The 25,436-nt window shown below is 40.5% G+C and overlaps 1 protein-coding gene across 3 annotated transcripts in view; it reads left to right on the forward strand.

Moving 5' to 3' along the window:
• Window positions 1-25,436, forward strand: part of P3H2 (prolyl 3-hydroxylase 2) — a 178,843-nt gene that overhangs the window by 148,000 nt on the left and 5,407 nt on the right. For 2 of the 3 annotated variants that reach the window (XM_018046610.1, XM_005675124.3), the window contains exons 6-14: window positions 312-401; window positions 2,244-2,284; window positions 4,842-4,936; window positions 12,197-12,324; window positions 13,122-13,217; window positions 13,781-13,931; window positions 14,804-14,921; window positions 16,362-16,437; window positions 22,004-22,144. In XM_018046610.1, the coding sequence (XP_017902099.1) occupies window positions 312-401; window positions 2,244-2,284; window positions 4,842-4,936; window positions 12,197-12,324; window positions 13,122-13,217; window positions 13,781-13,931; window positions 14,804-14,921; window positions 16,362-16,437; window positions 22,004-22,144 (936 nt within the window). Of the gene's footprint in view, window positions 1-311; window positions 402-2,243; window positions 2,285-4,841; window positions 4,937-12,196; window positions 12,325-13,121; window positions 13,218-13,780; window positions 13,932-14,803; window positions 14,922-16,361; window positions 16,438-22,003; window positions 22,145-25,436 lie in introns of those variants that run through there. The other variant, XM_018046612.1, reaches the window with a different exon arrangement.

The raw sequence follows: 25,436 nt of genomic DNA on the forward strand, positions 1-25,436 counted from the left end.
CAATGAACATTCAGGACTGATTTTCTTTAGGATGAACTGGTTGGATCTCCTTGCAGTCCAAGGGACTCTCAAGAGTCTTCTCCAACACCACAGTTCAAAGGCATCAATTCTTCAGAGCTCAGCTTTCTTTATAGTCCAACTCTCACATCCATACATGACTACTGGAAAAACGAAAGACTTGACTAGAGGGACCTTTGTTGGCAAAGTAATGTCTCTGCTTTGAACATTAATCATACCTAAAGTGTTATTTAAACATACATTTAACCTTTAATTGTTATTTGAATATACGTTTTCTTTCCTTTTTTCTATAGGATTTGGCGATGTTTGTGAAGCGACATAAACTGGAATCAGAACTAATAAAATCAGCTGCAGAGGGTCTGGGATTTTCTTACACTGAACCAGTAAGAGCAAAGAGGAGAGAGGAACAGTTATTTAAAAGAACTATTCAGAGTACTTCTTACTTATAATTTTACTCCCCAGACGCATTTGTTGATGATTCTAACCCCCAACTTTGTGTTAAAAAAAAAAAAAAAACCGGGAGCGGAGGGTGTTTACTCTGTATATATGATGAACTTTTAACAAACTTTAATAGATTTCCATGTCACTGAGCACTAAAGTCAAAGCAAATATATTTGCATGGGAAAGAAGTGTTTTATACATGATGTGTTTGCCTCAGGATTGTTTTATTTCCTAACTTCTGTACATTTTGTATTTTCTTTTAAACATTTTAAAAAGTAAAAAGGCTGAAAAAACAAAATCAAACACAATTGTACTACCCATCATGCTGGTCTTTCTCCACTTGTCCATGTTGCATTTTAAATATTAGTCAAAGGAATATATTCCTTTTGTAGAACTAATGCCATAGTATAGACAGATTTCTGTTCTGATCTTTAAGATAGCATAAGCAATTTCTATATCATTATACCTTCAAAATTATTTTTAGTTACACCTATTGTTGGTGTTGCACTTCCCCAGTGGTTCTGTGGTAAAGAATCTGCCTAAGGCAGGAGACACAAGTTTGATCCCTGGGTCAGGAAGATCATCCCTGGAGAAGGGAATGGCAGCCCACTCCAACATTCTTGCTTGGAAATTCCATGGACAGAGGAGCTTGACGGGCTACAGTCCATGAAGTTGCAAACAGTCAGATACAACTTAGCAACTAAATGACAACAATTGATGTAAAATAAAGAAATTAATTATTTTCCTTTTGCTAAACAGTTGGTTTGCCTTTTTTCCTGTCAAAATTAGTGCATTAATTATTTTTGTTCTATTGAACTATATATCCATAGAATAAATTCCCAGAAGTGGGATAACTCTGTCAACAAAAGATATGAGAAGGTTTAAAGTTTTGAGATTGTTTTTCTAAGAGAGTTTTCTGCTACCTTTATTATTCTTAACAATACATAAAGTGTATGGTATAGTTTACCCTGACCATCTCAGCAATGAGAAATAACATCTTAAAATCGTTCATATTCCTAATATATTGTGTACAAAATAGTGCATCACTATGGTTTTAATTTATGTTCCTTTGATGACCAGCAAAAATCAATTTTCACAAATAATTATTGATTATTTTCCTTCTTATTTGAATTACCTGAACATGTATTTTGTTCTGTTATCTGTTGGTTATTATACAAGTAATTTATATACTTACATGTTAATACTTACTATTTAAAAAGCACTATTTATAATATACCCTATATCTGATACATTTTTTCATCTCTTTTTGTTTATATTTTTATTGGCACATTTTCAGAATTAAGATGATTTTAATGTACATTTCTAATATGTTTATCTCCAGTCTTACTTGCTATTTGTGAAAGTTATGTTATCCTAAATGACCCTAGGAAAAATATCACCTACTTTATAATCCTATACAGATGATTAACCAAACTAAATTTTTTTGTTTCTTTTATTTATAAAAGGGATAGGAGTTATACTTAATGATTTTATAAATGTCTGCCTGCCACCAAATTCTAAATAACTTTCTTTGCCAAAAAGGTGGATGCCTAGGCTAATTCCATGCTATTTTTTTTTTAATCCATTTGTCTTTGCCAAAATTGCATCAACCTTAGCCTTCCCTTTCATTAAACTTTTAAAATAAATAAGTATATTATAGCTTTATATAATATGCAAGTTTTCTAATATTTTAGATCTTTTGAGTGTTTTATTTTATCTTGTCTCTGTACATGGAATTTTAGTGACAAAACCACCAAGTTTGTTTTTTTTTTAATTTAAAACAGAATTATTGGATTCGTTATGGAGGAAGACAAGATGAGAACAGGTAAGTTCTCCATATAGAATGTTTATTTCTAAAGAGATGAAACACTTGGAATTATATTTATCATAAAGAACTTTGGCTCTAGGGAATAGGCAACAGGACATAATTGAAAGAGCTTTGAACTGGGAATTAGAAATTCTGCATTCTGGCCCCAGCTCTTCCTCTTATTTCTGCTGCTGCTGCTAAGTCACTTCATTTGTGTCCGACTCTGTGCGACCCCATAGACGGCAGCCCACCAGGCTCCCCTGTCCCTGGGATTCTCCAGGCAAGAACACTGGAGTAGGTTGCCATTTCCTTCTCCAATGCATGAAAGTGAAAAGTGAAAGTGAAGTCGCTCAGTCGTGTCCGACCTCAGCGACCCCATGGACTGCAGCCTTCCAGGCTCCTCTGTCCATGGGATTTTCCAGGCAAGACTGAGGGACCTTAAATAATTTATCTTCCTCTCTGAGTCTCTGGGCTTTTCTGGTGGCTCAGTGATAAATAATCTGCTTGCTAATACAAAAGACTCAGGTTAGATCCCTGGGTCGGGAAGTTTCCCTGGAGAAGGGAATGGCTACCTACTCCAGTATTCTTGCCTGAGAAATCCCATGGACAGAGGAGTCTGGTGGGCTACAGTCCATCCGGTTGCAAAAGAGTTGGATATGACTTGCAACTAAATAAACAAAAGACAAAGATGGGTCTCCTGTTTTTCCTTATGTGAATGGATTGAGTCAGGTAATCTCTGATAGCTAAAAATTCTGACTCTAAATCAGAGAAAGTTGGATGCTGTTTTTGATTTTTTAATAGGAAAGAAAGCAACAAAATTATCTTCTTAACGCAGAATTTTCTCACTGCATTTATTTGAAAGCATCACACTTAGAAAGTTTTCCTGCAAGCTAAAATATTAAGTGTCATGAACTCAATCAGAAATGAATAAATGCTTTTTTTAAAAATGATAGATGTCAAAAATGTATATATTCCAAGAAGTTCGAGGACTCATAGAATGTTAGACTTATATGTTTGATTTTGTCAACTGAAAAAAAAAATGCAATCTGAAAGTTGAAAGTTATGTTTTATTCAGCAAATTTTCTGAAGACTGCAAGCCCAGGATACAGACTCTAAGACTGCTCTGAGGGGACTACTCCAAAGAGCTAAGTGAGGAACCAGGATATATAGTAGAGTTTTGTTATAAAAATCAGGTTGTCAGAACATCAAAAAACAACTGTTAAAGAAAAACATCTCAAGTTAATTTAGCATTTTCCTTTGTTTGGGAAGATGGAAGTGCCTGGGCTCATTGAAATCATTCCTTTGATATGCACTCAGCTATCTTAGGACTTCCCTGGTGATTCAGATGGTAAAGAATCTGCCTGCCAATGCAGGAAACACAAGAGAAGCAGGTTCAACCCCTACGTCAGGAAGATCCCCCAGAATAGGAAATGGCAACCCACTCCAATATTCTTGCCTGGAAAATTTCATGGACAAAGGAGCCTGGTGGGCTATAGTCCATGGAGTCACAGAGAGTCAGAGTCAGCACATACATTCTTAATCCACAAGATCATGAAGTCCAGACTATTATCAAAATCAAAAAACTGAGGCCCTGACAGGGCAAAGGACTTCGACTCAGTGTCTCAGCACAAAGGACTGACTGGCAGATCCAGATCTTCTTATTCAAAATCTTATGGTCTTCCTCTAAGATTCAAGAGCTCAACCCTCGTTATTCAGTCGCCAAGTCGTGTCCCACTCTCTACGACCATGTGAACTACAACACACCAGGCTCAACCCCCGGGTAGCCTCAAATTTTTTCAAGATATCCAAGAATGCTATATGCATATTTGGATTTGCTCAATTTGTGTATATTGAAAGGGCAACGTGCTATCATGAGTGTGTTTACAAAGTCTGACACAGAATTGAGTCTTCTTTCTTGGAAAATTCAAGACCCACTACACTCAAACATGATTTATGTCAGTTTGATCATTGTTCATTGATCATCATTGTTCATGATCATGTCAGTTTGATCACATGCTATCATGAGTGTGTTTATAAAGTTTGACACAGAATTGTGTCTTCTTTCTTGGAAAATTCAAGACCCACTACACTCAAACATGATTTGTCAGTTTGATCATTGTTCTATGTTCAAGGCATAGAACACATTGGGCATTATACACACAGTGATCCTAGCATTATAAACATGTACACGATCTTTTTTTTTTTTCCTGCTGTGTTGGTTTTCAAAGTCTAATGTCAAGGAGTTACATTATGGATACAAGGAATATAAAGGTTGCAAAGAAGATTTAGAGAAGTGAAGTGGAGCACATTCTTTGGGGAAATAGAGAAGAGCTTCATGGAAGCAATGACATCTAATTTGATCTCGAAAGATGGGGACTTACGTATGATATAAATGTATGAAGTTATAGACTACTTGGGTAAGGTATCCTTTGCCTTTGAAAAATTTTATTCAATAGGATATTGCTATTTCAACTTCTTTAAATTTTAAATTTATTAATTACAGGATAACTGCTTTGCAGAATTGTGTTGATTTCTGCCAAATATCAACTTTTTTTTTTTTTTTTTTAATGGGCAGGGTCCCTTCAGGAGTGAATGTGGAGGCGGCAGAAGTTCATGGATTGTCAATGGGGAAAAAGTCATTGCCCAAGATAGACCGAGACCTGAGAGAGGGTAAGTAGTGTTGACGAGGCCAGCTGTTACCCAGAACAGGGCAGAATACATCTTCACTGAAAAATGAAGAACAGGACTAAACCGCTCCAGTTCATAAAATTCTGAAAGCAAATTGTAGCAAGAATGTCTCAGGTGTGTATATTAATACCTTTGATTTTCACCAAAAGGGCTTCCAAATTCACTCACAGGACTCCTGTGAGTTAGGCAGGGACTCTATGATTGTGCAGTCCTTAGCTGAGTACCCCAGGCTTGCAGAGGTTACCTGTCTTGCCTCTCTCACATGGCAGGTGAGTGCTAAACTCACAGAATAGACTGTGCATTGGGAGGAACTTGAAGAGACAAGTCACAGAGATACTGGATTAGTTAACCTAAGATCCTCAAGGCATATATCTGATCAGAGCTTTGATAAATCAGTAGAATTTAGATTAGATTGACAGAAGTATGGAGGGAGCCATTCAAGTAGATACAACAAAGGCCACAAAGGCATTGACAAGGAAAGAACAGGATATTAGATGTCTACCTGCATAACTTCAGAATGAATGGAAACATAGGTGGAGTGTTGCCAAAAGTAGTTTTTAAATAGAGTTAAACATTATTGTTATCATAAATTATTTGCAAGTGTAGTACAAACGACAGTAGCAATCCTTTACAGTTTTTACTACCTCTATATGTTTCCCAATTTTCCCAGAAAATTTATATACAATTCATTTTAATACCGGTAGCATCTCCTGCGAGACAAGTGTCCTCCACTTCACAGGCAAGAAAGCTGAGGGTCACAGAGACTTACTCACCCATTCAAAGCCCCAGAGCTCGTATTAGCATGAGGAGGATTTTGAATCCAAATCTCATTTTCTCCTCTTCATCTGATGATGGAACATAGAAATGTCTAGATATCCGAAATGTATCCCCCATTGATTAAATAATTGCAGGATAAGAAGTTTTCAAAAACCTGCATGGAGAAGAAGTACAGTCCTCCTTTCCCTAACAGATGAGCTGTCAGCACGTTTCCTCTAGCTGATTTGAAAACATCTGGCTCTGTGCACCTCTCGCATTGCCCAGCCCTTTTCCTTCCTCAGCTTCCAAGTCAGTTTGAGGCAGTAAACAGGATAATATGCTCATCTAATCTGACCTGGACCTCAGTTTGTGGCCACGAAGGCCAGGCTGTTTTACAAGCGGCAGGGAGCTTCATGGTCAGCCAGAGTTTACGCTGCTTTTAGAGCTGAGAGATCACCCAGGAAGCGCATGCCAGTAAGCTGGGCACTTTACTGTAAAAGTTTGGGAAACTTTAGGACAGTCGCCAAATTTCAGAGCGTTTTCTCCCTGCCCCTTCACCTGGCTACCAGGGGATCTGATGTCCAGAAACTGACTAGGAAAGCTAGTGGGAAGAGCAGAACAGAAGCCTACACAGGATGGAGCAAGGTCATGACTGACTGGGTTATCAAATTCTATCATTTCTGAAGTTGAATGAGCTAATCTTAGGATCTTAGAATGTTCTCTGGGAAACTACTTGAAAGGCTCTGTGCAGTCACTGGAGATCAAAATAAGATCTAAATTAAGTACAGTGGTAGACAGAGGTTAAGTTCCCAACCAGAAAACACTTTCAACATCAGTCTGGCTGAAAGCATGTGTCAGGGAAACACAAAAGAATACATGCTACCAGAGTAGAATATATTTCACCTTTTCTCATCTTCTACAAAAATATTGTCATCTACTCTGGTTATCTAACAGTATTTAATAGTATTCGTATTGGATGACTCCCAGGCATTTAGATGGGAGTGACTCAGGGCTCCTGCATCCCAGAGTGACTCCAGTCCGTGGAATTTGCATGTCATCTTATTAAAAACATCTGTCACTTATCCATTCTTTTTTCAACCACTGGTTTTCCAAAAACCCAGCTTGATAATAATCCCTGAGTCAGTGGGGGTATAGTAGAAATAACTTTGACCTTGGAATCAGGAAGCTTATCTTAGACTGATGTTGTCCAGAGTGATGGGTAACTGGAGACTCATTCTGTCTGAGCTTTGTGATTCTCACATGTAACAGAAAAATAGCAACTCTTTGGAGAGGATGAACATGAAAGTCTTTTGTAAACTGTGACGGACTGTGCTCATATAGGAGCTTGATAGCACACTCCTGTTGTTGCTTGTATGACCTTGTTGTATTATGATAAAAGAGATCTTCTTGCTATGTCATGGGCAGTGGACAAAGAAGCATTTTCTTAGATGATTCTTCTTTATTGTAATGAGAGAGCCAGAGCCAGGCGCATACTTTATGAATGAGAGAAGAATTAAGTTGTTCAACTAACTTTCCTTGGGCTGTGGTTAAGAGTTGGCTGAACCCATCAAATCAGATCCCAGGAACCACAATTTATTGGACTACATTTTTATTTTTATTTTAATGTTTTTCTCTGTCTAGTGTGCTACTAGTCATTCATAGGCTGGTAGAATTTTTTTTACCACGTGCATTTTTGAATGGCAGGATTTATTTTTCCTTTTATATTTTTTTCCTTTTGATCAGTAGGTAGGTTTTTGATTGTCTTTTGTTAAATGTATATGTGGGAAAGCTCTGTATGAAACTCTGTGCTTAGTGGTGATTGTGATAGCTACATGAAAGGCAGATTTCTAGTATAGATTATGCCTGAACCTGTTGGAGCTTAGGTATTTTAGACTCCATGTTGCACTTTGTCCCTTAACTTGATCTTTGTGATGTTACTTATAGCATGGTTGGGGAAATTTTGCAATATCTCAGTAGCCCTCTTTTATCTTTTATTTTTAACTGACTTAAAAAAATTTATTAAAAAAAATAAAAAAAATTATTTATTGGTATACAGTTGCTGCAAAATGTTCTGTTAGTTTCTGCCGTGCAATGAAGTGAATCAGCTATATGTGTGTGTATACATATACATCTCCCCTTCCTCCTGGGCCTCCTGCACGCCCCTCATTTCACTCACGTAGGTCATCACAGAGCACCAAGCTGAGCTCCATGTGCTAAACAGCAACTTCCCACTTGCTATCTGTTTTACATATAGTAGTGTGTGGAGAAAGAAATGGCAACCCACTCCAGCATTCTTGCCTGGAGAATCCCAGGGACAGGGAAGCCTGGTGGGCTGCTGTCTATGGGGTTGCAGAGAGTCGGATACGACTGAAGGGACTTAGCAGCAGCAGCAGCAGCAGCAGCAGTGTGTATATGTCAATTCCAGTCTTCCAGTTCATCCCTCCACTCCCCAGCATATCCACACATCTATTCTCCACATCTGCCTCTCTATTCCTGCCCTGAAAATAGCTTGAACTATAAGCCTGCTTTTAAAATTACCCCAGTATGTCATGTGCTTATTTAGAGAGAGATCTCATTCAGAGCTTAGCACGGTATACCAGGCATATTTTACCAATTCAATCATCATCATCATCATCATCAAAAATACTTATGCAGAGCATGGTAGGCATTTTTCTGAAGGTCTTAGTTTTAGGTAACTTTTGAAGTCATGCTCTAAAATAAGCTAAATATATTTAAAGTAATATACTCTCCTTGGAAGAAAAGTTATGACCAACCTAGATAGCATATTCAAAAGCAGAGACATTACTTTGCTGACTAAGGTCCGTCTAGTCAAGGCTATGGTTTTTCTGTGGTTATGTATGGATGTGAGAGTTGGACTGTGAAGAAGGTTGAGGGCCGAAGAATTGATGCTTTTGAACTGTGGTGTTGGAGAAGACTCTTGAGAGTCCCTTGGACTGCAAGGAGATCCAACCAGTCCATTCTGAAGGAGATCAGCCCTGGGATTTCTTTGGAAGGAATGATGCTAAAGCTGAAACTCCAGTACTTTGGCCACCTCATGTGAAGAGTTGACTCATTGGAAAAGACTCTGATGCTGGGAGGGATTGGGGGCAGGAGGAGAAGGCGACGACAGAGGATGAGATAGCTGGATGGCATCACTGACTCGATGGACATGATTCTGAGTGAACTCCGGGAGTTGGTGATGGACAGGGAGGCCTAGCGTGCTGCAATTCATGGGGTCGCAAAGAGTCGAACACGACTGAGGGACTGCACTGAACTGAACTCTCAATATAGAGAATGAGAAAACGGCAAAGTGCAAACCAACCTGTTCCACTAAACCCTGGGTCTGTCTTCCATTTCTATTTGAATTTTATACTAGAAAATTATTTCCAGTGAATCTACAAGTAGCTTATCTTTTTTGTTAAAGGAACAACTTTCTCTATATCTCTGAATAGAAATGGAATATGCAGTTTGCTTTTTAATATTTGAGAAACTGCCTATAAATCTTAACTATATGGATTACAGCAACCTTTCTCAAATGAACTGTGTTTTTTGTTAAGAAGTCCATTCCAATCTGTGAAAAAACAATTGCACAAAGGTATGTGTGTGCATGTTAAGTCACTTCAGTTGTGTCCGACTCTTTGGAACCCCATGGACTACACCCCTCCAGGCTCCTCTGTCCATGGGATTCTCCAGGCAAGAATACTGGAGTGGGTTGCCATGCCCTTCTCCAAGCATTAAGGTAGCAGCTTGTAACAGCATACATTTACTATCTCGGTCTCTGACACCAGGACTCTGGGGTTAGCTTAGCTGGGTCCATTCTTCAGAATCTGTCACAAGGTTTCATCAAGTGTTGATCAGGACTGACATCCCTTCTAAAGCTGAAGAACTATCTTCTTCCAAGTTCAGTAGCAGAATCTGGTTCCTGAAGACAATTGGACTGTGGTTCTCAGTTTCTGGCAGGCTTGGCTGAAGGATGCTCTCAATTCCTTGCCATGTGAGCCTGTCCAATACAGCAACTTATTTCATCAGAGTGTATGCTGAGAAGGTGATAGGTTAAGTCAACCAGAAGATAGGAGTTGCAATTTTATGTAACCAATCAGAGAAGTGATATCCCATCACATTTGCCATATTCTGCTAGTTAGAAGCAAAGTCCAGGCCCCACCTACACTTGAGGGAAGCGAAGTACACAGACCTATGAGTACCAGTAGGCAGTAATAATTAGGGGCCAACCTAGAGTCTCTTTGCCATAGGAAGGAAAGCAGGGAGTGGGGGGAGGGCGGGGGGAGGAAGGATGGGAAGGAGCAAGGGAGGTAGGGAGGAAACAGGAAGAGACCAAGAAGGAGAGGAAGAAAGGGTAGACATTATGCTTACTTTAGGGCGAGAACTGCTGCATATTATATTGATACTTAGGATATTTATAATGGCTGTTCACATATTGAAAGTTCTAAGATATCCTCTTAAATGTTGTTTATCCCACTACTTCCCAAACATATTTGATCAAGAAACTCTTTTTCATGAAAAACTGCTCTGTAGTATAAAGTTTGAGAAATATTGAATTTGAAAAGTTGACTTTATATGTATATTTTTGGTTTATCCAAAAGATTGTTACTAAAACTGGGCGCTTGTGGGTATATTGATATTTCCCGGATCCCAAGAAATTCTGTATTTATAATTTTTGCTGGCCAGTTAGAAAAATTAAGAGGGGCAACTAGTGGATCATCTGAATAACCACTTCTAGCCAAGGATGCCATGAGATTTCATACCTCAGTGGGTATGGATGCAGTTACTGTCACTTTGGCATCTGTTAATAACACTTCAGTGGTCAAAGACTAATAAGAAATGAAGTAGGACAAACTTATGAATAATGTATAAGGACCAGATGAAGGCCAAAATTCATCATGGTCCAGTAAGATTCCATAGTAGTTTCAACAGAGAAAACTTGTAGTGGAATGACTCATTACACACCGAAAGCGCTCTGAGGAATGCTGGCTCACAAGAACCTGGGCCAGACTGCTCAGTAGAATATTCATGTGGAACATTGCCTTTTAGTTTCCACAAAATAACATTAGCCATTTTATTAACACTGTTAATTTGAATTTAGCTGGTTTTATGGTCCTGCTTTTATCTAATCTTGTAAATTGGTTTGGATATGATAGTTATATGAAGCTATAAAAATAAATACTGTACTCATACTTTTATGATTGCAAATCTGAAAGTAAAATCGCAGTGCAAATAATTTGTCAGCAGAGACAACCATACATTACTGAAGACTGAGAAACACTGACTCATTATTTTAATATTCCATTAATCATGGGCTGTAGTGACTCTTTTATCCCAGCTGGACTAGTAACGTTCAGTGCTGTTCCCTAGTTTGAGTAATCTAATTTAAAGCCAGAGGGTGGACGTCAGTTTCAATTGTCTCTTTCTTGTTTGAAACAACTGTGGGACCCCCAGCCACCCCTGTGTCCTCCATGGTAAGCTGCTGCTGTTTTGATGGACATCAGGTCCTTTAGGAGTATTATAAAGAAGAGAAAAACAAGTTCTGCTTTGTTCAGTTTTCTGGTTCAAGATGGTTGTACTTTGCTACAGTGGAAGACTTCTTCACTATCAGAGGCTTTGTCCTTCAGTCTTGTTCTCTGTAAGGAAAGGACCATGTCAGATCTAGATTTTGTAATTTCACCACATAAAACGTAGCCCCAGAGCACCACATTGTGAAGAGTCTATGTGGGGCTAATTTTATAAACTCTGTGTGTGTGTGTGCGTGTGTGTGTGCGCGCTCGCGTGCGCGTGTGCGCGTGTGCATAACAATAAGTATTGCAAAAGCCAGACCATCTGGAATCAATAGGTGGTGGAAAGAAGACTGAGAAGGAGCCAGGTGACTTGGCTGTGACTCCCCTGATGTGCACGTATTCCCTGACTTATCTGGTGAAGGCACTGCTCTAGATACTCACGAAACTGACAGCACAAATATGGCATCAAGTAAATGCTTTTCTTTTTTCTCAAGTGTTTGGTTGCCCTGCTGTCTGTTTTAAAGGTCTTCGCCTGCCTTGAGGTTGTGTCATCCGGTAATTGCATGAGATGTTGTAGCTGAAGTAGGAACCGAGAGGCTGTGGAGAAGGGAGGGGCCAACTGCTGAGAAAATTCTGGAAAATTCTATGATTTTCTGAGCAGAATCCCATGAGATGCCCAATCTGTTTTGCAGAATCTTCCCTGGAATCAAGTGAAAAAAATAGAAACTCCTATACAAATATAATAATATGTATTAATTATGACATCGTGGAGAAACCTGATAGCCAGACATCTGCCTTTTTTATGAATCTATATTGAGCTTCTCGAGCTTCCCAGTGTGTGGTTGTGCCCTTGCATTCCTCAATATTAGTGAGGAAGCCGACTCTCCTGAACTGCACATTGAAAGCTGCTGGGTGTTCCAGCCTTCCCAGCTTAGGGACAGAGATAACAAGAACAGCCATGTGTTTGTCTCTGCAGGTGGCCCTCTGCTCTATGAGAACGTCACGTTTGTCTACAACTCGGAGCAGCTGAACGGGACTCAACGCGTCCTCCTGGATAACGTCCTGTCGGAGGAGCAATGCCGGGAGCTGCACAGCGTGGCCAGTGTGAGGACCGCAAGCCTGATGCTGAGCTGGCCTGGCCTCAGCCTGGGAGTGCTTTGGTCCTGGGCTTACTTGAAGCCAGGGAACCGGCCTGAAATACCACTTTCTGTAGGAGAAGGACATTGATTGTGGAGGCACTTTCAGAGCCTTTGGGTTGGGTCATTGTAGTTTTGTCCGGATCTGGACATGGCTGTTGGGTCTGGAAGAGCTAGAGGCTTAATTCCTAGGACTTCAGTATCCAGCATGTGTCCCGCTATGATATGAAGTCACCGGGGAAATCCCTTTATATTTGACAGAAATTAATCAATATATTGGGTTTCCCAAGTGGCGTTAGTGGTAAAGAACCTGCGTTTCAATGCAAGAGATGTAAGAGAGGATGCTTTGATCCCTGGGTCGGGAAGATCCCTTGGAGGAGGGCATGGCAGCCCACTTCAGTATTCTTGCCTGGAGAATCCCATGGACAGAGGAGCCTGGCGGGCTACAGTCCACAGGACGGCAAAGAGTCAGACACAAATGAAATGACTTAGCACAACACAGCACAGTCAATATATCAATTATTTATATTCTAGCTATTTCTACAGCATGTGGTGGTGGCATTTGATAATACAAATGTGGGGTGAAAGTTAAGTAAAGATCCCTCTTTTGATTGGAAGAATTACTGATACCAGAATCCTGGAATAAAATGGGGATGGTTCTGACTATTGACTCTGGTTCTCAGTTTTCTGGCAGTCAAGGCAGAAAAGGGGGTTGTGATGAATCCATAATCATCATTAATAGAGCATCTTGTATTTCGCTTTCAGGGGATCATGCTCGTTGGTGATGGATACAGAGGAAAAACTTCACCCCATACACCCAATGAAAAGTTCGAAGGTGCAACTGTCCTGAAAGCACTCAAAGTAAAGTCTTAAACTCTTTTGGATTTAAATTCCCAAGTGTTCATGCAAGAGCTTCTAGGAATGCCAGATTCAGGAAAGGGAAGGGTTTAGGATATAGAACTATCAGGTCATTGAAGGGAACAAGTGTGAAATGACACCTTCATTGTTTCTAATCATTCATTTATCAATCCATTCAGTTATCAACTTACCAAACTCTGTTATTTCCTAAGTTTGCATCTGACAAATAATACACAACACCCTTGTCCTCAAGGAGCTCAAGGTACAATGGTGAAAATATACTCAAGTCATCATTCTGTACTGCTAGAAATGTTTTTGGAAAGGAGTGATGGAAGTGTTCTGAGAGAAAAGAGGGTGATTAGCTTTTAACTTCCCCTCTGTGATTAGGCTTCTTTCAAGGGCTCATGTTCCTAACCGAAACCCACAAGTCTGCGGTAGTATTCCCACAAGCCAACAGAGAGCTGAGCAGCCTATATTGGCTTAATGATTTCCTCAATAGTTGGCGTCTGATTTCCTCAAGCCCTCCAATCAACCCAGTGGTTTCTAATATTCTTCCTTTTCTTCAGTTTGGTTATGAAGGCCGAGTCCCCCTGAAGAGTGCCCGTCTGTTTTATGACATCAGCGAGAAGGCTCGAAAGATTGTAGAATCCTATTTCATGCTGAACTCAACCCTGTATTTTTCCTATACACACATGGTCTGCCGCACAGCCCTGTCTGGTGAGATTTCAGAGTTTGAACTTGTTCCCTTTTACTCTCTGTGAAATGAGAAAGAAAACAATGTGAAACAAAGCTCTAGAAATGCATCAGACTTGATACAGAAGAATTCTACATTTTTAAAACGAAAAAAGCTTACTCATTCTGACTTTTCCCTTCCCTCTTTTTCTACTTTGCTCTTCCCTAAACTATTAGAAGGCCATCACTCTGTCTGTGTTCCTTTCCAAATCCATTGCTTCTGCTTGTTTCAATCACATTAAAAAAAAAAAACAACAACCCTTTTCTGCTCTAGGTTTCCCTTTTCAGGGTTTAAGAACCTGGAAATTACAGTCCCCATTATGTCCACATTGAGGGGAAGTGCTTGGAAGATAAAGGAAACATTAAAAGAAATGTTTAAAAAGACAGAGACCTCCTCACTCCCTGGCATCACTATTTCTTCTGCACGTCTTTTTTTCAACACCTTCCTAAGGAGGAAGGGGCAAAGAAGTCACAGAAGTAGACTTTCCACTTGTGAATTCTCAGCTGCATCAAGTCTTTTCTTTTTGACATTGGCATGTTATCCTCAACCTTTTACTGGTGCACACAAAGCACAGCACATGAAATGCATGGAATTTCCGCATGTTTATTTATAGAGAGCTCTTATAGCTGAAGAAGACAGGTGCGACTTGTCTGCAGTTTTTTACAACAAATTCATATCAAAACAGGATCAGAATCACTTGACTGCGCTTTCCCAGTGTTCTTAGTCTGCTCTGCCTTCTGACTCCTCAAATTTGCAAGGGACATCATCCGTAGGAGAAGACAGTTAGATTGTCAGCTTTGCTCTTGGAGGTTACGGCACTCCATCTTTCATGCTTCCCTGTTCCCTTTTCTGGCAGGTCAACAGGATAGAAGAAATGACCTCAGTCATCCCATCCATGCTGACAACTGCCTGTTGGATCCAGAGGCCAATGAATGCTGGAAGGAGCCTCCTGCTTACACATTCCGGGACTATAGGTACCACCAGCCCCTGCTTCAAGATAAAACTTTTGCCAAACAGTTATCAAAACTCCATGGAAATTAGAAAGCTGATCTGTTTTGCGGTCATCACACTCATCTCGTTGAAGCAGAGATGCTCAGATAATTTTCTTAAGCAGCTGCCACAACCCAGAAGTGCCTTCAGCATGTCCTATTTTTATGTTAAAAATCCCTGCTCATTTTGTTGCATCCTATTTCACAGAACATCCGTTTTGTTTTCATACCAAAAACTGAAGTGTATGGGTTTTTTTTTTTTTTTTCCTCACTTGGCTTTCAGTTAAATATATCCTTGTGGTATATGCATCTCAGTTTGAGAACAGAGGGGATGCATCTCAATATGCAGAGGGATTTCATCACATAATTTACCTATGTCTGCGTTTTGTAAATAAGCAATTGGAAACTCAGGAGAAAAAAATGTATTCTCTTATTGAATGATATCTTACTGTGTAAAGCAGAGTCAAGATTTGTAGTCACCATGCCTATACTGTGTTCATTACTGCGCTGTGCTCTATACAAAAACGTTTATTGAGCGCCCCCTGCCTGCAAGGCTGGGCTACACCCCTTGGAACTCTCCAGCTGCTTAAGGAAAAATTGCGTCCCTCAGAGTCATTGCTGCTGCTGCTGCTGGTGGTAAGTCGCTTCAGTCGTGTCCGACTCTGTGCGACCCCATAGTCGGCAGCCCACCAGGCTCCGCCCTCCCTGGGATTCTCCAGGCAAGAACACTGGAGTGGGTTGCCATTTCCTTCTCCAATGCATGAAAGTGAAAAGTGAAAGTGAAGTCGCCCAGTCGTGTCGGATTCTTCGCAACCCCATGGACTGCAGCCTACCAGGCTCCTCCATCCATGGGATTTTCCAGGCAAGAGTACTGGAGTGGGTTGCCAGTTCCTTTTCCTAGTATAAAAGAAAAGAAGAGAGTTTTAGATTCTGTGGGCAATGTCGAAGAGCTAGATTAAACCTAGTTATGTTTTAATTTGGAAAGTGAAATGTGAGATAAGGTTTGAAATATAATTAAAATTTTAACGTAAGAATGAATAAATACTTCCTATATGACCCTGGGCTTCCCTTGTGGCTCAGCTGGTAAACAATCTGCCTGCAATGCGGGAGACTTGGGTTGGATCGTTAGGTTGGGAAGATCCCCTGGAGAAGGGAAAGGCTATTACCCACTCCAGAATTCTGGCTTGGAGAATTCCATGGAGTGGGGTCGCAAAGAGTTGGACAGGACTGAGCGACTTTCACTTTCACTATATATGACCCTACATCTGGTCTTACTCTTGAAGTTTAGGAAGGTCAATCATTTTCATCTCTAGTTCAGAGGAAACTTACTAATCAGGCTGGTTGGTTCATGTCCAGTGTCCAGTATTCTGCGGTGATGTTGTGCAGGCATATGAGAGGACAAATGGTTTCCCTTTCTTCTTACAGTGCTCTCCTATATATGAATGATGACTTTGAAGGAGGAGAATTCATATTCACTGAGATGGACGCCAAGACTGTGACTGTAAGCAAGTCTGTTCTTGCAGATTTATCTAGCATTTTTCAGTCTCACTTTTGCCATTTTCCAAGGGCTGCTGGATTTCAGATATTCCTGAGCTTGAGAATTCAAGAGGTGAACAGAGATCCAGTAAATTTCTACATCATAAAATGTTAGAAATGGAATCATCAATGAAAAATCTTCTTGTCCATTTTACATATGGGTGATTTAAAGAATATTTTTTAAGGATCATATAGTTAGTGTTAGACTTAGAACCAGAATGTAGGTCTTCAGATTCTTTTCAAGTAATTTGATGGAGACATAAAAACACCTGTTCTTAAATCACCCACTACTAGGATAAGTCACATGTCTCTGCAGAATGACTTTCATGTACCCTGGTGTCCTGTGTGCTTAGAGTGAGCATTGGTCATCATACCAGTCATTATCCAAATTACTATATGTGTATATACACATATATATATATGTATCAGTTCAGTTCAGTCGCTCAGTCGTGTCCGACTCTTTGCGACCCCATGAATCGCAGCACACCAGGCCTCCCTGTTCATCACCATCTCCCGGAATTTACCCAAACTCATGTCCATCGAGTCGGTGATGCCATCCAGCCATCTCATCCTCTGTCATCCCCTTCTCCTCCTGCCCCCAATCCCTCCCAGCATCAGAGTCTTTTCCAATGAGTCAACTCTTCGCATGAGGTGGCCAAGGTATTGGAGTTTCAGCTTCCAATGAACATCCAGGACTGATCTCCTTTAGGATGGACTGGTTGGATCTCCTTGCAGTCTAAGGGACTCTCAAGAGTCTTCTTCAACACCACAGTTCAAAAGCATCAATTCTTTGGTGCTCAGCTTTCTTCACAGTCCAACTCCCACATCCATACATGGCTACTGGAAAAACCATAGCCTTGACTAGACAGACCTTTGTCGGCAAAGTAATGTCTCTGCTTTTTAATATGCTGTCTAGGTTGGTCATCGGAGAAGGCAACCCACTCCAGTACTCTTGCCTGGAAAATCTCATGGATGGAGGAGCCTGGTAGGCTGCAGTCCACGGGGTCGCTAGCAGTCGGACACGACTGAGCGACTTCACTTTCACTAGGTTGGTCATAACTTTCCTTCCAAGGAGTAAGCCTCTTTTAATTTCATGGCTGCAATCACCATCTGCAGTGATTTTGGAGCCTAGAAAAATAAAGTCTGACAGTTCCCCAACTATTTTCCATGAAGTGATGGGACCAGATGCCATGATATTAGTTTTCTGAATGTTGAGCTTTCAGCCAACCTTTTCACTCTCTTCTTTCACTTTCATCAAGAGGCTTTTTAGTTCCTCTTTACTTTCTGCCATAAGGGTGGTGTCATCTGCATATCTAAGATTAATGACATTTCTCCCGGCAATCTTGATCCCAGCTTGTGCTTCTTCCAGCCCAGCATTTCTCATGATGCACTCTGCATATAAGTTAAATAAGTAGGGTGACAATATACAGCCTTGATGTACTTCTTTTCCTATTTGGAACCAGTCTGTTGTTCCATGTCCAGAGTTCTAACTGTTGCTTCCTGACCTGCATATAGGTTTCTCAGGTCAGGTGGTCTGGTATTCCCATCTCTTGAAGAATTTTCCACAGTTTATTGTGATCCACACAGTCAAAAACTTATATATATATATGTGTGTGTGTGTATAAATATATATATTCACATAGTTCTGGTGGTAAGTAAACCTATACTTGACACTTGATATATATACATTCACACAGACACATATGTGTTACATGTTCACACTTTGGATGAGATTCTAAACACATCATCATAGACTACAAATCAAAAGTTAAAGTCAGCCATGATGTTCCTAAATAAATTATTGTCTTTGGAAAACCAGCCTACTGAGCGCTTATAAACCATATAGCCAGCATCTTTGGTCTTTAAGTCAAACAAGCATGTAGAAAACATGCATGGTGAAAAAACAGAATTTCTGATTGAGGAGACGATTGAATTGTAAATAGATTAGGACACATTTCATTCCTCTATGCAAAGCTAAAATTACTGAAACATGTATGTAATAAACTTCAAGGATTTTCCATTATATAGGCTATTTCCACAACTCTTATACGAGTTTTATGTATTTTCCTTCACATTTTGTACACTTTTCTCAGTATCATTCAGGCCATACCAACTGGGGTTTAAGCAGATGATATTTTAAAAATTGCATTATCAGATTTAAAGGGAAAACTTATGGGAATTCTGGCTAAAATTGTCCATAAATATTGATATAATTAAGAAAAATATTCCATGTAGTTTAATATACTGTAATTTAAATGGTCATGGTGCCTCAGACTTTTTTTTTTTTAATTTTGGTAAAAAGCTTAAATTTTAACATGTCAGCATTTTGATATTTCATGATCTGGGAAATTAAATCAAGACTGATGATCTGGACTCGATTTAAATCCTGATACATGACTATCACCTTTTGAAAATCCTCTGTGCAGAACGTATTTGATTTCTGAGCTCTGTTAACAAGTTCAGAAATGCTTATATCTCACACAGTTGGAAAGGGAAATCAAACAGGTGGTTGAAAGATTTCTTTGCTTCTTCTCCATCTAGTGGCCAAAGTTGGAAATGCCCAATGTTTGAAAGTAAACCAGCCGGGAATACTATGTATAAATCGTTAATTTATGAATAACTAACATATGTGAATTCACCAGTTTCTGAATGCAAGCTCATTGTAATTTTGCTTTTTAAAGATGTGAAATCGGACACTACTTCCCTTTTAGATATTTATATTTTTAATATAAAGGTGTAACTATACACAAAAGTACTAATTTAAACAACGTTTTGATGAAAAAGTTCCAAGTTGAGAGATATATTTGCTGAAATAAGTTCTACTTTAGATGAATTGCATATGCTTGAGTTTAGGGGACGTTTTGTAGCTAATTAAAATTCTGAGATAACCAGTGCCAATAACAAAGAGAAATGGGTAGTTTTCCTTTTTACCTCTCCCCTCTTTGATTCTGGAGGGAAAATTGATTTATTTCTGGAGCAGGGAAATGCCCCCAACGTTTGGCTCCACAAGGAAGAAAATTGTTCTAAATTCTTTACTTTCAAAAAATCTGCGATTTCCTTGGTGATTCAGTGGTTAGGACTCCCTGTCTGGAACTGGGATTTGATATGGAGGAGCCTGGTGGGCTGCAGTCCATGGGGCCTCTAAGAGTTGGACACGACTGAGCGACTTCACTTTCACTTTTCACTTTCATGCATTGGAGAAGGAAATGGCAACCCACTCCAGTGTTCTTGCCTGGAGAATCCCAGGGAGGGGGGAGCCTGGCGGGCTGCCATCTATGGGGTTACACAGAGTCGGACACGACTGAAGTGACTTAGCAGCAGCAGCAGGGAGCTAAGGGGCTTCCCAGGGAGCTAGTGGGAAAGCTACTGGGAAGTGGTAAAGCTCCCTGAGAAATGGTAAAGCTCAGTTCAACAGTGCATGAACCGAGAACTTCCAGATGTTCAAGCTGTATTTAGAAAAGGCAGAGGAACCAGAGGTCAACTTGCTAAATCCATTGGATCATAGAAAAAGCAAGAGAGTTCCAGAAAAATATCTACTTCTACTTTATTGACTGCTCCAAAAACTTTGACTGTGTGGATCACGAAAAACTGTGGAAAATTCTGAAAGAGATGGGAATACCAGACCACCTGACCTGTCTCTTGAGAAACCTGTATGCAGGTCAGGAAACAATAGTTAGAACCAGGCATGGAACAATGGACTGGTTCCGAATTGGGAAAGAAGTACGTCAAGGCTGTATGTTGTCACCCTGTTTATTTAACTTAAATACAGAGTACATCATGCAAAATGCCAGGCTGGATGAAGCATGAGCTGGAATCAAGATTGCTGGGAGAAATAACCTCAAATATGCAGATGACACCACCCTTATGGCAGAGAGCGAAGCAGAACTAAAGAGCCTCTTGATGAAAGTAAAAGAGGAGAGTGAAAAAGCTGGCCTAAAACCCAACATTCAAAAAACGAAGATCATGGCATCCGGTCCCATCACTTCATGGGAAATAGACGGGAAAACAGTGGAAATGTGACAGACTTTATTTTCTTGGGCTGTAGAATCACTGCAGATGGTGACTGCAGCCATGGAATAAGAAGACACTTGCTCCTTGAAAGAAAAGCTATGACCAACCTAGACAGCATATTAAAGAGCAGAGACATTACTCTGCCAACAAAGGTCCATCTAGTCAAAGCTATGATTTTTCCAGTAGTTATGTATGGATGTGAGGGTAGGACCATAAAGAAAGCTGAGCACCAAAGAAATGATGCCTTCAAACTGTGGTATTGGAGAAGACACTTCACAGTCCCTTAGACAGCGAGGAGATCAAACCAGTCATTCCTAAAGGAAATCAGTCCTGAATATTCTTTGGAAGGACTGATGCTGAAGCCTAAGCTCCAATACCTTGGCCACCTGATGTGAAGAGCCAACTCTTTGGAAAAGCCTCTGATGCTGGGAAAGATTGAAGGCAGGAGGAGAAGGGGACAACAGAGGATAAGATGGTTGGATGGCATCACCAACTCGATGGACATGAGTTTGACCAAGCTCCAGGAGTTGGTGATGAACAGGGAAGCCTGGCATGCTGCAGTCCATGGGGTTGCAAAGAATTGAACATGACTGAGCAAGTGAACTGAACTGAGTGGTAAAGAACCTGCCTGCCAATTCAGAAGATGTAAGAGACACGGGTTTGACCCCTGGGTAGGGAAGATCCCTTGGAGGAGGGCATGACAACCCACTCCAGTATTGTTGCCTGGAGAATCACATGAACATAGGAGCCTGGCAGGCTACAGTCCCTAGGATTGCAAATAGACACAACTGAAGTGACTTAGCAGCATGCACATACACGTAACTAAGGTCCTGCAAGCTGTGTGATGTAGCCAAAAAAAAAAAATTGAAAAATCTGGAAGTTGTATAATTACTGAATGGTGGCTTAAGATTTACATTTATTGAAGACAAGTACAACACAGAGCCTTCTCTGACTTTAATCATCAGTTAGATATAAAGCAAAAGGAACTTTATTTTTATCATACTTGGAAGAAACGTGGATTATTTTGAACAGCAGTATATTTGTGAAACAGTTATTTAGGAACTTTAGTTCCTGTGTGCAAGTTTGAAAAAGATAAAATGTAATGAGTTCCATTTGCTTCATGAAAAACTAAACTCAGTGGGGCTGTGTTCCAAAAGTGTGTTTACAATCATTTAGTTAAACTTCAGAATACATTTTCTCATAGAAGCAACGTTATCAGTGGAACTTGTTTGTTTCTCCACATACCTGAATTATGAGAGGTGATTCTCTCCATTCTCTCCATGGAATGTGATGACCATTTCACCTGATAATTTTATTTCCTGAATTAGGTGTTATTTTAACCTTATCTTTGTCTTATAGATGACGAAATTGGAAACAGTCTATGTCTTCTTCAGCCCCAGGATTCCATTGTTCTTTGACAAAACTTAACTCAAGTAATTGAGTAGAAGGATAGAGAAGGGGGATTGAAGAAATGTTCACAGTTTTGAAATTGAGAGTCATGTTTTCACTTTCTTTCTCAGGCCTCTATAAAACCAAAGTGCGGGCGCATGATCAGCTTCTCATCTGGAGGAGAGAACCCACATGGGGTGAAGGCAGTCACCAAAGGCCAGAGGTGTGCTGTAGCTCTGTGGTTTACCTTGGACCCACTTTATAGAGAATTGGTGAGTTTCTGACCCCTCGCCCTCAAAAAGTCAATGAGACACCCTATAGAACTGCTTCACGAACTAATTGATCTGAAAATTCTTATGAGTTGATTCATAACCCTTCAGGAATCTTAGAGATCATGGGGGAAAAAACTTTTACAGACTCCTTTCTGTCTGCTTTCCAATACTGGCTCTGTTTTCTAAGCAAGAACACATTTTCTTAATCAGATCCATGACTTAGCAGATACACATCTGATTTTTGCACTGTAAGTTAGGAAAAGGGGCTAAAAATGCAGTTCTTGATCAGATGGGTTTTTATAAGTGAATGTTTGCAGAAACAGACATCTCAGTGATATTCAGCACTCTCCTAAATTAGTCCAGAGTTTATTAACAAATTGTAGCATCAGGAGAGAACAGTCATTTTCCACTGGCCACCAGGAAGACTGATTTGTTGTCTCAACAAACCCTTAAAAAGTTCACCGAATCATTTATGAAACATTTATCGAAGACAATGAAGGGACATGAAAATTTATTATTTACTATGATTAAGTTAAATATTAAAATATTGTTATTGTCTTAGAAGTGACTGAGGACACTTAGTCTGGATAAGAGACTGTGATCTCACCCTTCTGGATGTTCTGAGCAGAGGTTATAGTGTTTGTAAGTCTGCCCAGGGGACGCTCGTAGAAGCCACCTGCCAATGCAGGAGACATAAGAGACCTGGGTTTGATCCCTGGGTTGGGAGGATCCCCTGGAGGAGGGCATAGCAACCCACTCCAGTAGTCTTGCCTGGAAAATCCCATGGACAGAAGAGCCTGGTGGGCTACAGTCCATAAGGTCGCAAAGAGTTGGACATGACTGAAATGACTTAGCACGCACAGCACATGAAGCTATAGAGGAATGAATTAAATCCTATAGATACAGCCCCTGAGAGGAATATCTAGGCTCAACATAAGGACTAACTTTCAAACCATCTCCACCATTTGGTAGAGTTCTCTTCTTTGGAAGCACAGAGCTACTTGTCACTAGATGACTCCAGTCACAGCCTCAGCAACTTCTTGGCATGGAAAGCTGAGCCTGAACCTGAACCTGAACCTGAATCTTCATGGCAGGGGCTACACCAAATGACTTCAAAGTCTCCTCCAGCCTTGAGCCTTAATGAAGCTATGAAATTCTAGTCTTTAAACTGGCATGCGAACCAGTTTTCCTCTTTAGACCCCTACATTGGATCCAATTGCATCAGAAAGAATTTAAAGTGAATTTCTCTTTCCTATATACTATTTTTGCCATGCAAACCTAACTCAGTTTTTAGGCCTCATTTCTAAACATTCTTTCACATGTTTCACACATGTTTATAACAAATCTACTGTGTTCTTGGAAAACTCTACTAGGTGGGCCCTGGGGGCACATGATTGAACAAGGCAGAGCTTTGACCACAAGGAGCTTGGAGAGGCCAACAGGAGAATGATGGGGAGAAGCAGCCATCTGATTTGCAGGGAGATATCAAAGGAGACTTACTTACATAGAAAGTGTTGGTCGCTCAGTCGTGCCCAGCTGTTTGCGACCCCATGGATGGCAGCCCACCAGGCCTCTGTCCGTGGGATTTTCCAGGCAAGGATACTGGAGTGCCATTTTCCTTTCCTTCTCCAGGATTGTTAGCATAGGGCAACCCTAAAAGAGCAGAGGATGACAGCTGGGCACAAAAGAGAGAAAGAACAGTCCTGACAGAGGGAGCAGGGCAGGGAGAGATCTGAAAACATCACAAGGGACTGAATAGTTAGTCGCCTTTACATGTGATTCCTCTCTCCTCTCGCCTCTCCAAGGCCAAAATGCCAGTGTTCCCCACATCACCCCTTCTTGACTAAAGAATCTAGGTACACGAGTACACAGTGGAGAGAACAACATTGTTGGAGAATTGTCTGTTTTTTAATCTTTAGTGTTAAACAAACATTTAATCTGTTTTATTATTCAGTATCTCAGCCTCTCCTTCAAGATATTTGTTTCTATCAAAATAAGCTCACACACACACACACACACACACACACACACACACACACACACACACACAAATAACACAAAGTTCTCTTTTGTCCTTCCTAACCTGGAAAGTAGTAGGGAAAATCCTCCAGTTTCCAGGCTGTGGTGACATCTAGTGGTCACAGAAGAAAATGACCAAAGCTTCTATAGCAGCTACCAGGAAAATCTGGCCTATGACATGATTCCCAGACTTTGCTCCACAATGTAGTCAACTGGGGATCTTTACAAACTATTGACATTTTGGCTCCCACATTTAAAAATCCTAGATTGATTAATTTAGGTGTAGGAAGTTTTAGAAATTCCCCAGATGATTTCAATGTGTAACAAAGTTTGAGAGTCCCTGAGTTGTTGAGTCGCTCAGTCATGTCTGATACTTTGTGACCCCGTGGACTGCAGCATGCCAGGCTTCCCTGTCCATCACCATCTCCTGGAGTTAGCTCAAACTCAGGTCCATCAAGTCGGTGATGCCATCCAACCATCTCATCCTCTTGTCCGCTTCTCCTCCTGCCTTCAATCTTTCCCAGCATCAGGGGCTTTTCAAATGAGTTGTCTCTTCACATCAGGTGGTCAAAGTACTGGAGCTTCAGCTTCAGCATCAGTCCTTCCAATGAACATTCAGGAGTGATTTTCTTTAGAATTGATTAGTTCGATCTCCTTGCAGTCCAAGGGGCTCTCAAAAGACTTCAACACCACAGTTCGAAGGCATCAATTCTCTGGTGCTCAGCCTTTTTTATTGTCCAGCTCTCACAGCCTTACACAACTACTGGAAAAACCATAACTTTGACTATGTGGACCTTTGTTGGCAAAGTAATGTCTCTGCTTTTTAATATACTGTCTAGGTTTGTCATTGCTTTTCTTCCAAGGAGCAAACACCTTTTAATTTCATGGCAGCAGTCACCGTCTGCAGTGATTTTGGAGCCCAAGAAAACAAAGTCTGTCACTGTTTCTATTGTTTCCCCATCTGTTTGCCGTGAAGTGATGGGACCCAGTGCCATCCTCTTCATTTATTTGAATGTTGGGTTTTAAGCCAGCTTTTTCACTCTCCTCTTTCACCTTCTCAAGAGGCTCTTTAATCCCTCTTCACTTTTTGCCATAAGGTGTCACCTGCATATCTGAAGTTATTGATATTTCTCCCCAAAATCTTGATTCCAGCTTGTGCCTCATCCAGCCCGGCTTTTTGCATGACATGTTCTGCATATAAGTTAAATAAGCAGGATGACAACATACAGCCTTGATGTACTCCTTTCCCAATTTTGAACCAGGAGTTAGGCAC

This window comes from Capra hircus, chromosome 1, assembly GCF_001704415.2.
Source record: "Capra hircus breed San Clemente chromosome 1, ASM170441v1, whole genome shotgun sequence".
Classification (NCBI taxonomy): domain Eukaryota; kingdom Metazoa; phylum Chordata; class Mammalia; order Artiodactyla; family Bovidae; genus Capra; species Capra hircus.